At 42.1% G+C, this 11,232-nt stretch overlaps 1 protein-coding gene and 1 long non-coding RNA gene across 3 annotated transcripts in view; both read left to right on the top strand.

The window, feature by feature from the left end:
• Positions 1–34: 34 nt before the first annotated feature.
• Positions 35–5,390, top strand: LOC145441919 (uncharacterized). 2 transcript variants are annotated; one of them, XM_080319874.1, is made up of 5 exons: positions 35–985; positions 2,704–2,826; positions 3,956–4,096; positions 4,163–4,667; positions 4,729–5,390. In XM_080319874.1, exons 1-5 carry the CDS (start codon positions 752–754, stop codon positions 5,334–5,336), a joined length of 1,611 nt encoding a protein of 536 aa, XP_080176000.1. In that variant the 5' UTR covers positions 35–751; the 3' UTR covers positions 5,337–5,390. The 2 variants fall into 2 exon arrangements, with proteins under 2 accessions (XP_080176000.1, XP_080176001.1); XM_080319875.1 differs by having other exon boundaries at positions 4,856–5,013.
• A 1,872-nt stretch (positions 5,391–7,262) lies between these two features.
• LOC145441931 (uncharacterized) overlaps positions 7,263–11,232 on the top strand; it is a 110,028-nt gene continuing 106,058 nt past the window's right edge. The window contains exon 1 of the long non-coding RNA XR_013915917.1: positions 7,263–7,864. This is a non-coding gene — a long non-coding RNA (uncharacterized LOC145441931). The remainder of the gene's footprint in view (positions 7,865–11,232) is intronic.

The following is an 11,232-nucleotide window of genomic DNA, read 5'->3' as shown; positions in this document are numbered from 1 at the left end:
GACTTCCAGACGTCCACTATAGTTAGAAGTACTTCCTGACTTGGTTATGTTTACGTAATTGACCTGTGGGGGCTTTGATATATTTACGTTGTAAGTTATCCACCGGGAGTCGCGCGCGGCACCATAATAGATCTAGGGAGCGGAAAAGAATAACAGCAGCAAGGGAGTGACTTTTCTGTGCTATTGTTCATTATCACGATGAGGCGGGTAACTCATTGTGTCATATTCCTCAAGCATACAGATAGATACAGTATAGGTTGATTGATCTGGAAAGTCATTGCCAGCTGTGTACTTCGTAGTCGTGCTAAAGCAGTTTGCTTCGTAAACCGGCTTGTACATTATCGGATAGATACGGACGCAGTCAATGTGTCCTTATAACAGCGGATCTAACAGATTGATGCGGTGTCGGAAGTAATATAAAGATGTATCTGAGGGGTAATTTGGTCGTTTCTACGCTGCCAAATGAGAGAACCAAAGACAACGTGAAGTTAGGAGCACTCGAGACTCAAGCACTCAACAATTGCTTTGAAGGGCGTATAAGTAAACTCCACGATACTAAGGATACACTGTACTGTACAATATGTAGAGAGTACAGTACACTGTGTAAGGAGTTGTATAAATAACCAGTGCATAATGTGCCCACCGGTTAGAAAAAACATATATACTATATCCACATATTTACCAGTTGCTTTTAGAGACAGGTAATGGTATTTTTATAGCCCAGCTGTCATAGGCCTATAAATCCGCGACCATGAATGTGGCTTCTAGAAGAACGAGAATGCGACATCTGGAGAAGACAGGGCACAGATTAGCTCTTCCATTGCACTTCGCCATTTGGAACAAGATGGCATCGGAAATTCGGTATTTAGTAGAAAACGGCGCGGACGTAGACGCGCAAGACGCCTACGGAAGAACAGCGCTAATGATGTGTTGTATGGAGAATGACGAAGATTGGTCGGTCGGAATAGCTACAATGCTACTTCAGGTATCGTTTTCCATACGTTGACTGACAGCGGGTTGGATACACAATAGGCTGGCATTTCATTCGTAATATACTCAGTCAGATATGATTGACGTGTGCTCTCCGTAACGAATATAGACGACAATAAAAGAAGTCGTACATTATCTGATTTGCGACGGATATGAAAAATCGATTGTATCAATTTCATACTTCGAATCGTAGTTGGGAGAGGTGTGATCATCCGTTCTTGTGTTTAAAACAAACGACCAAATTTGCAGTTTAAAGTTCAGCAGGCTTACGATATTCTCAGCATCTAAAAAGAGGACATTTTTTTCGCGGCAACTAAATCGAAAGTAGAGTTGTTACGTTTGAATTTATGATGCTTTACCTTACCTATGTAGCTACAGGCAAACGTTACAGAAACAAAGGAAAGCAAACGTTACTAAACAACAAATTACATTAAATTTCAGATTCATGCCCAATGCCCATGAATACTTCGCCATTTCCTTGACTTTTGCCAACATGGAATGATCATTTTCAACGAGTTTGTTAAATTGTTTACACGAAATATCATTGAAACTTTAATACAAGATGCTCGAAAATGATCCAACTAATAGGTCTATGCGTCAGATCCTAACATGTGAAAAGGCCCAGATGTTACAGAGAACGTCGAACAATGTTTGCAATAACAATCACGAAGGTGGTGATGGTAGGGCAATTTGTTGGACACCATATTCCAGCTTGCTTCGTGGCTACAGTGTTTTTTGAAAAAATAAATACCACGTGTAAACGTGTTATTGGTAGTATATGAGCAACCAACTCGAAATGCTAAAAAACGAGGACATTTGGGTATTTTTGGGCGTCCTCCGAGGATGATTCACTTTTGAGATAAGTGGACAAATCCTCCTAAAAGAGGACATATGGTAAGCCTACAATTTACGGGTGGACCCGGAACGGGGCATCAATATATCTAGCATAGTGGATATGCTAATCCCTATGTGTGTTGCAGCATAATACACATCGACATTTAGAGGTCACCAGGCTTATAGTCACCAATGTCCAATTGTCCATTCCACATACGGAAGTTCCGCATGCGGACAAACTTCAGAGAGCACGAAATATGTTCGCAATGAGATTCCATCACAATTCAATTTTGACTTACTAGTCGGTAAGCAAAAACAAAACTTCCAAGCCCGCCCGTCTTACATAGCCAATAAAATGGCACGGAGACTCGGAATCGTTAGTTAAACAAGCCAAACTTACTTACTTTAAGTAACGGCCAGGACATGTACTTTACGTAGTACCCGATCATAAGCGATGTAGTAATATGCAGGACTGGTATTATTAATGTAATTTTTTATTTGTGGAAGTTTCTCGTTTGCTATTATTAATGATTCGATGAAGGTACGATTCAAGGTTCACCTGTAATTGCGATACTGCGTAATAGGCGTTTATTCGAACGATATTGTATACGTTATTTAAACTTGGTAGTTAAGTTTGGCCTGAATTATGATCATTTGTGTATACCAATACCAATGTGGACCATCAAACAGACAAACCCATCATTCCAAACAGATCGCATTTACAGGTACCTCAGTTTCGATGAGTTATTTAACGATATTCCGTCGATTTTAACGCTATATCGTATTGAATTTAACGTATTGTTACAGATAGAAGGGTTGAGTTTGAGTTTCCAATATTTAATTAGCTGAAACGTAATTCCGTTTACTTTCATACATCAGGTCGGGGCGAACGCGTCTTTGTGCGATTCGAACAAAAGAAACTCCCTCATGTACTCGTTAATATTTGGAAAAAAACGATTGACAGAACTTTTGTTGAAATCTAAAGACTGTGACCTTAATCAGGTAATTATATAATTACATAGTCCGAGTTGATCGAAAGAATGTGTGTTCAACGGAATATTGATATATTTTTACACGACTAATAGCGATAGAGTGCATATAGGATCTAGCGGACCGCGCACGCACAGCTGTAAAATATATAACGCCAGGTATAGTAAGTAAGATAGCGTACCGGATGTCATATTTCCAGTGTGACGTCATTATCCTAAAATTGTCACTATGTTAGCAATTGAGAATATATCAATCATATTTTTAATTCGACCAATTTCACGTTCACACACTGACTAGGCCTACCATCCATTTGTCATGTCGCATAAAACGTAATAATGTCCTCGAAATTAACTTTTTTCCGATACGAGATGGATTACTATACTTCGAAGTTCAATTTATAGTTTTGTTAGGAGTGCAGAACCTGAGCGAATTGAATCTAATATATGTATATTTCCATGTCATTATGACATTGATATATTAGACGCAAGCAGCCGGTTCAGACAAGATCAATGCCAATCTGCATTCTTGACGAGATAACATCCACAATCCACATCATAAATCACACCCGATCAAGTAAAGGACGCTACCGTACTTACGCAATGCGATAAGGCAAAACCGATTAACATTTGTTGAATCAATATTTGTCTTCCAGGTGACACGAGAAGCACGTCCAGAGTTGATTTGCATCACGACAAGTCGATGTCACATATACACGTTGAATTTACAGTTGTTTGTTAAAATGAAAATCCATTTAATTACAACGCATAACACATTATAGCAGGGCCCTTGATAAAAACATGTATTTTATAGTTTTTTATTTGTCCAAGACCACATATTTCGATCACAACTTTTCGAAATCCAACCAACTGCGACTCACCCAAAACCGAAGGAAACTTTTGGGTCGCGGCCACACTTAACTTAACCAATCACTGGTTTAAGACATGTTGTTAGGCAGGTTTGTCTTAAAACCCGATGCAATTTGTTCTGCAACCCTAGGTGAACTGTTTCAGGGTTCAAACAGTAGGCTCCAGCAGACGATTTCATTCGTGTGAGATGTCATGGGCTTAAGAAGTCGATATACTTGGATTTCTCTGTAGGCGATAACTGTAACATAGCAAATCTTGCCATATTCTAAATTTAGAGGGACAGAAGTCGGAGGACTGTGATCGATTACGCCACCATGTGTGGAAGCCAGGAACTAATCAGCCGACTGACAAGATCCACAACAATCGAACAGCCGGAAACCGTTCCGGAGCAAAATGCCAGCGAGTCAAAAATTTTGGTACGCATCGGAATGAAATCGCAGGAGATTAAACAAAATATTAACCGCCGGCTTCATCATGTTTAGGCTCAACGCAGACCCAAATCGTCGCCAGTTTGCACTACCATAATTCGTAATTCTCTCGCCTCCGCTCGAGTACACGCACCGAATTCGGATATGAACACGCACCAGTTCCGAAGATTAGTTAAAAGTCGATGGGGAGAAACGACAGAAACCACACAGAGATTCAATTCTCCCATTCCTGTTAAAGAAAATAAACGTACCCTTTCTCGTTCGAAATCGGCCGGACCTCGAAGATCAGCATCGAACGTGCTTGCACCGGTACGGCATAGCTATTCCAATACTGCTGGTGCAGGTGAACGAAAAACACAGAGGCCTAAGTCAGCTAGTTGGAAATCCATCGTTCCGATACTGTGGGACGCCTTTTCGGTACAACATTCTCATTCCTATCGTCACGCCGCAAAACCCTTGCGGCAAACATACGAAGAAGCGCTAGGAATAGCACCGGCTGAAGACCCAAACGAAGATGGCGCCGTTAGTGGTGATGATAATCACTTTCAAGACGAAAATCGTAAGTATCTGCATGTCTCATGTTACAACACGATAGAAACCACTCATGCTTCGTCATTTAGAGCAAATCGTACCACGCAGAAGCAGCATGCCTACATCTTCGCAGTTGTCACATCCATCATACAAATCACGTCGCCGCTCAGAAGCGATAGGACTGTCGTCGAGTTCACTAAAAAAATTCTTCTTCAGCGAGAAGAAAGTAGACGAGTCATTCGTCATGTCGCCGGACACCGACTCGGATTCAAAGTCTGGGAAACGGTTCGACTCGCCTGCAGATAGTGACGGGGATTCAAAGAGACGTGTCCAGAAGGAAAATAAAGCGATCAGTAAAGAAAGATCGAATTCATTGCCCACAGCTGGAAAGCTCACTGATACCGATAATAGAACTGCCCGAATGAATAGGCGAAGCTCGCTTCCCCTAGGCAAACTGAGTCGGGATGGCCCCAGTAGTGCTCGAGTAAATCGGAGAGGATCGCTGGCGATTATCAATAGTAACCGGGGAGATTTCCAGGATCCTGTCACATCGCCATCGTCTGACGACTCCGAAAATTCAGAATCCCACTTTCAACTTCCCCCACAAAGAATGCAGCAGCTGAATGTTAAAAGGAGGCGACGCGAGTCCATACTATCTGAGAATCGCCTCTTGCCGAACATAACTGAGGAGCAATAGTCCCGTTTTTAGCAACTCCGTTTGAAATTATGAATTATGTCGTCATGCTTTATACCACAGCTTACACAAATACCAGTAGCGACTGCCGTAAAGGACTTGAAACAGAGCAGTTAGCCCTGAAATTAGTCAAGGCAGGTTCAAATGAAATACTTCTTGTGAGTAAAGTTTTTGTTCTTAATTTGGTCTGTAGCGAGTCTTTTTTTTACTTTTTGTGATTTCTATTTTGCTATACATTGCTCCGGTTTAATAGATCAACAGACAGCAATTTCCGTGGGTCGCTCTCATACAAATTGCCACAGTTCCCATGAGGCTACACACATAGCAAAACCGACTCAATATCTGGCCAATCTGGTGCTTATGAACCACAACGATAGTTATACCACATTGTTGGCCTAGCGCGCGTAGACTTTCAAAGCTATGTAGATGCTGCGCCTTGTTACAAATATAGCATTACATTACATCAAATTAACAACAGCCTATGCTCATGCTGTACGTAAGCGACAAACAATATCCCAGATAGCTAGATATTAGGGATCGTGTGAACCTCCTGAAAGGTTCAGGTTCGTGTGAACGCGAACCTTTTTGAAAGGTTCTGTGTGAACGTGAACCTCATGACGTCACGTGACGTCATATCGCTAATTCCAAGTCCAACTCTACATTTCAGTGAAGTGATAGCCTATATTATTGTAAACGGTAGCGACGACTCGAGCCGCAATGTTGAAGTACATGTTGACGTCTCAAACGTCGCCAAATGTTTCAACTGGGGCAATCAAATGATATAATCATAGCATAGTGTCCTATATGGTGTCGACACAAGCAAATCGCACGGTTCAATGAAATTGTATCACGTCACAGTTTCCATTTGGCTACAGGCAATTTGACGGTGATTTTTGACCGGCTTGCCGAGCATTAAATTTGATGAATCGGATATCAATCGAAAGCTGACTCTGCACTGATTACGAAAATATAAATTTTATTCCGCTCGCGGCCCTGGAACCCCCACAATCAGCCCACAATTATTCATTGTCGAGTAGATTGGCAGTGTGACGCAACAATGCTGTCTGGCGAAACGAGAGACTAGCTTAAGAGCAAAGATGCGGCCGAGCGGCGAGAGTGGGATCAGCTGACGTCGCGGCAATAGCGATATGCAAACGCGCCACAGAGAAACGCTGCGCTGTTGATACTTTTTCTATGCGTTTCGGTACAAGCGAGCACACACCAGCCTTTTCTTGACTTGTTAGGGTAGAACTGGGTCCACAGAATGTATTAGGGCCCTACCAATTTTCGCGCAATATCCTTCAGCTGATAAAGATATGTAGGCTACGTCTAAGTAGTCTACATTGGATATGTCAGATTATTATGATATCGATTGCCTTAGCCCGCTTGTTGCGTAGGGCTCCAGAGACACGTCGCGCTGTTGATGGCGGGTGTCGATACTTTCTACAGTCGCTTTTATGGTTAAGTGTGAGCAAGGAGCATTGAGCATGAGCACCAGAGATGAGCATGGATTAGGATTAGGTTTAGAAAAAACAGGATTTGTGAAATTTTGTCGGATTTGGATTGGATTTGGATTAGACATTTTTTTCTGAACGAATTAGGATTTGGATTGGATTTACCGATTTTCTGGGAGATTGAAATGTCGTGTGGCGAATGGCGACAAACTTTATTCAAATCAGTTATTAATGTACTTATGGTTACTAAGTTATCTTGAATCAAGTGAATCGTTGGTTGTGAAAGAAAATTTTCGAATCCCTCCATTGCATAAATTAGTATTTTTTCTGAATTTCCAGTTGGAATCGGATTAGGATTGGATATGGACTTGAATATGAAAAAGTTATGGATTAGGATTTGGATTTGGATTTGAAGGTTCGGATTTGGATAGGATTAGGACATAGAAATTTCAAATCCGCTCATCTCTGATGAGCACACATTACAAGCTTTTATTTGATCCGTATGGGTAGGACTTGGTCCGCGAATGCAGCAGGTAAAATGTTGATTGTTGAATAACGTTTAACAGCAGGAGTGTCGAATTAAACTGGTATCGCTGTCCGGATTCAATCCGTTACTAGAAAGCTTGCGGGCCATACCTGCCAAATGATTCCAAAATGTTACCACCAAATTCATACCTTTGTTTTTCACTGGAATATATCTGATATCACTATAAACGTTGACGTTGGAATTTGGTTTAGCATTTTTCAATCACCAAATAGTTTTTTTGAATGCCGGGGACCTTTTGCGTCAAAAGTAATACAGTGGTATCACAGATATGTGAATTATATTCATTCTGTAGCCTGTATATATATTCCTAATGTAACTTACGTAAAACGGATTTGCAGTATTTTTTTCGCATCTGTGAATAACTGAATGTCCATTGTCCATTCGGCCCAACAGAGTTTGCACTTTTTCGCCTTCTCGGAATTTGGCAAGGTCACCGACGTGGTGCTTATGGGGACTAGAGTGAAAACTCAACACTGTAGTTGTATTACTACAATATGATATATTTACATTATCTAAATTTGCTGTCTTGAGTGAATCTTATTACTTGAAAGTATATTTTTCTTACTAGAAATATCTCTAACAGCTGAAGGATTGCGCGAAAATTGGTAGGGACCAAATACATTCTGTGGACCCAGTTCTACCATTACAAGTCAAGGAAAGGCTGGTGTGTGCTCGCTTTTAGCGAAGCGCATAGAAAAAGTATCAACAGCGCCACGCATCTCTGGAGCCCTACGCAGCAAGCGGGCTAAGGCAATCGATATCATAATAATCTGACATATCCAATGTAGACTACTTAGACGTAGCCTACATATCTCTATCAGCTGAAGGATATTGCGCGAAAATTGGTAGGGCCCTAATACATTCCGTGGACCCAGTTCTACCCTAACAAGTCAAGAAAAGGCTGGTGTGTGCTCGCTTGTACCGAAACGCATAGAAAAAGTATCAACAGCGCAGCGTTTCTCTGTGGCGCGTTTGCACATTGCTATTGCCGCGACGTCAGCTGATCCCACTCTCGCCGCTCGGCCGCATCCTTGCTCTTGAGCTAGTCTCTCGTTTCGCCAGACATCATTGTTGCGTCACACTGCCAATCTACTCGACAATGAATAATTTGGGGCAGATTGTGGGGGTTCCAGGGCCATGAGTGGAATAAAATTTATATTTTCGCAAGCAGTACAGCGTCAGCTTTCGATTGATGCCCGATTCATCAAATTTAATGATCGGCAAGTCGGTCAAAAATCACCGTCAAATTGCCTGTAGCCAAATGGAAACTGTGACGTGATACAATTTCATTGAACCGTGCGATTTGCTTGTGTCGACACCATATAGGACACTATGGCAGAACCTATCAAGGTTCGTTTGTGGACGTGAACCTTTAAATTTGTGAGGTTCACACACAGAACGCGAACCCCACGTTCACACAATCCAGGGGCGGGCAACTTCTCCAAGTCGGCGGGCCGGATATAGGAAAATTAAGTACTTGGCGGGCCGGATTGCTGAATCGATACAATATTCGCCCATTTATCCACGTATTCAAGGAATAAATCGTATTTAATGAATGTATTTTAACGACAGCGATGCAACTTCAAAGCCATTTCTCGCCAATAATGACGAAGACAATGTCGATTTGAGAACAGCACTGTCATACAGCAGGGGTGGCCAATCTTTTTGCCAGTCACGGCCGCATTTCGACTACTCATGTAGCCTACGGCCGCATTCCAGGGAATAGTCGTAATGAAATAGCAGGACGCCAAATACTCTGTTAAAGTGTCTATGTCCATTGTCCATTTCCGGCGACCTCCGTACTAATCTATTAAATAATGTAGGCTGTTCATAGTCGCGACAAGCGCAAAATTTTTTTCAGATTTATTCATGAATTTCGTCATTGAAATTAGTAGTTCTACATATTATTTTTCATCCCATGTGATCAGACTCACCGGTAGAGTAGGTGGAGGGTCGGTCAGGGCAGGTCAATTATTATTAGTCACTTTGTTGCATGCTGTCTGCTGTCACTTTGTTTGTATGTCTTGACCTCCCGTCAGGATTGTCGATATAGTGAAGTAAACACGATTCCGAGTTGGTATTTCTATATGTGGCGCAACTGTACTGTGGGGCTCTGATTGCAAAGTGCGCAACTATATTAAAATAAAGTCGCATTGAATCGCGCGCTGGGCGAAGAAACTTTCACGAATAATTATAATCTTTTAAGAAATCGGGAGTCAATTCGTAAATTCAAATTATACGTCGACGGCCGCCAACACCTACTAATTGAATTACGTGTCCACGCCTCCACGGCCGCACAAATTTGCTTCTACGGCCACAGGTTGGCCACCCCTGTCATACAGGTACCACCATGTCTGCTTCTCTCTGATCAATCAACACACGGTGCAATCTTTCATTAAGATTTCAAGGCGTTCAATAAGCCCGGTACCCCAAATTTACCAAGATATCAATGCATTAGGGTTAAGTAGGTGACGAGATAGCGTGGTTGTTAAACTGTGCGGCCTGTCTATCTCGATATTGAATTCATGCGGGCCGCGGCCTTGAAATTTGAAATTGGCCCGCGACCCGTTTTCAGTTGGCGACACCTGGCATAATCGGTGTCTTACAAAAGCCTAGAAGTGTGCGCCGTGCTACAAATCGGCGGTTACGGAATCAAAAATAAGAAATATCTGCCTGGTGTATATGACCATTGTCGTCGACAAACACAATTATTACCACAAATGACATTAGGGTTCAGTACATCGTAAATGCCGATAATGCAAGTCTTCTCGCTTCGACGAACTTACGCGTAAGCTCCACCCTCGCTCGCTGTACAGTGTACATACATATGTATAAAAACATACAATCACTATAATGTATGTGAGCAAGTAGTAGGGAATCTCGGAAGACTGGGGCCGGCGGGCCACATTATCATGTAAGACGAAAAACTGTCCGCGGGCCGGACAAAATCCCTTCGCGGGCCGGATCCGGCCCGCGGGCCGTATGTTGCCCACCCCTGACACAATCCCTACTAGATATTAGGGATGGTGTGAAGCTCTGAAAGGTTCAGGTTCGTGTGAACGCGATTCGCGAACCTGTTTAGAAGGTTCTGTATGAACGCGAACGTGAACCCCGTGACGTCATGTTGCTAATTCCAACCCTACATTTTAGTGGAATGATAGCCTATTTGTACGAGTAGGCCTACACGATACCTATAGCAACGACTCGGGCAAAAATGCTGAAGCACATATTGACGTTTTAAATGCCGCCAAATGTATCAACTGGGTTTATCAAATGATATAATAATCCCATAAAATCAATATCTTCTGTCGCTTTGCCAACAATTTCGACGTGGACTTGCAAAGGAATGTAAGCTTACGCCTTCACGGTCCAGGCCAGACTGGAGAATGTATTCCGCGTCCGAGTATTGCTACGTTGATATTGAGCTGGGTGTAAAACGGGTTTCTATACTTCCTACCGATACCCCATTAAGTTAAACACAATGTATATATATCATTGGTTAAACAGCAGTAGCCAATACCACGATCACACGGATTTGGTTTTTACGATACAATAAACATTAAATCAAGATTGACCGCGTACGCCTGCGAGATTTTTTACATCAGACAACCTACATGTAATGCATTTCGCTCTTGATGTTGTGTGATTGCGGGTCAATCTCACAGTAGAGAGTGACTAAATATTCGACCAAAGCTTAATAGCAAGAAAATTTTGTGTGATTGTCAAGGTGCATGCTCGTTTAGTGTTGAATTTATGCTGCCAACGCAGTGCATATAGTGGCCGCAGTTGAAATGCAATAAATTTCAACCAAAGCTGTTATTACGAAGTGAAAATTATAATTTATGAAAAAGGTTCACAGTGCAGAACCTACCAAGGTTCGTTTGTGAACGTGAACCTC

Source organism: Botryllus schlosseri, chromosome 6, assembly GCF_051294905.1.
Source record: "Botryllus schlosseri isolate E-star chromosome 6, Bs_hap1, whole genome shotgun sequence".
In the NCBI taxonomy this organism is placed as follows: Eukaryota; Metazoa; Chordata; class Ascidiacea; order Stolidobranchia; family Styelidae; genus Botryllus; species Botryllus schlosseri.
The sequence above is the reverse complement of the archived record's forward strand: the minus strand, read 5'-3'. Positions and strand labels throughout refer to the sequence as shown.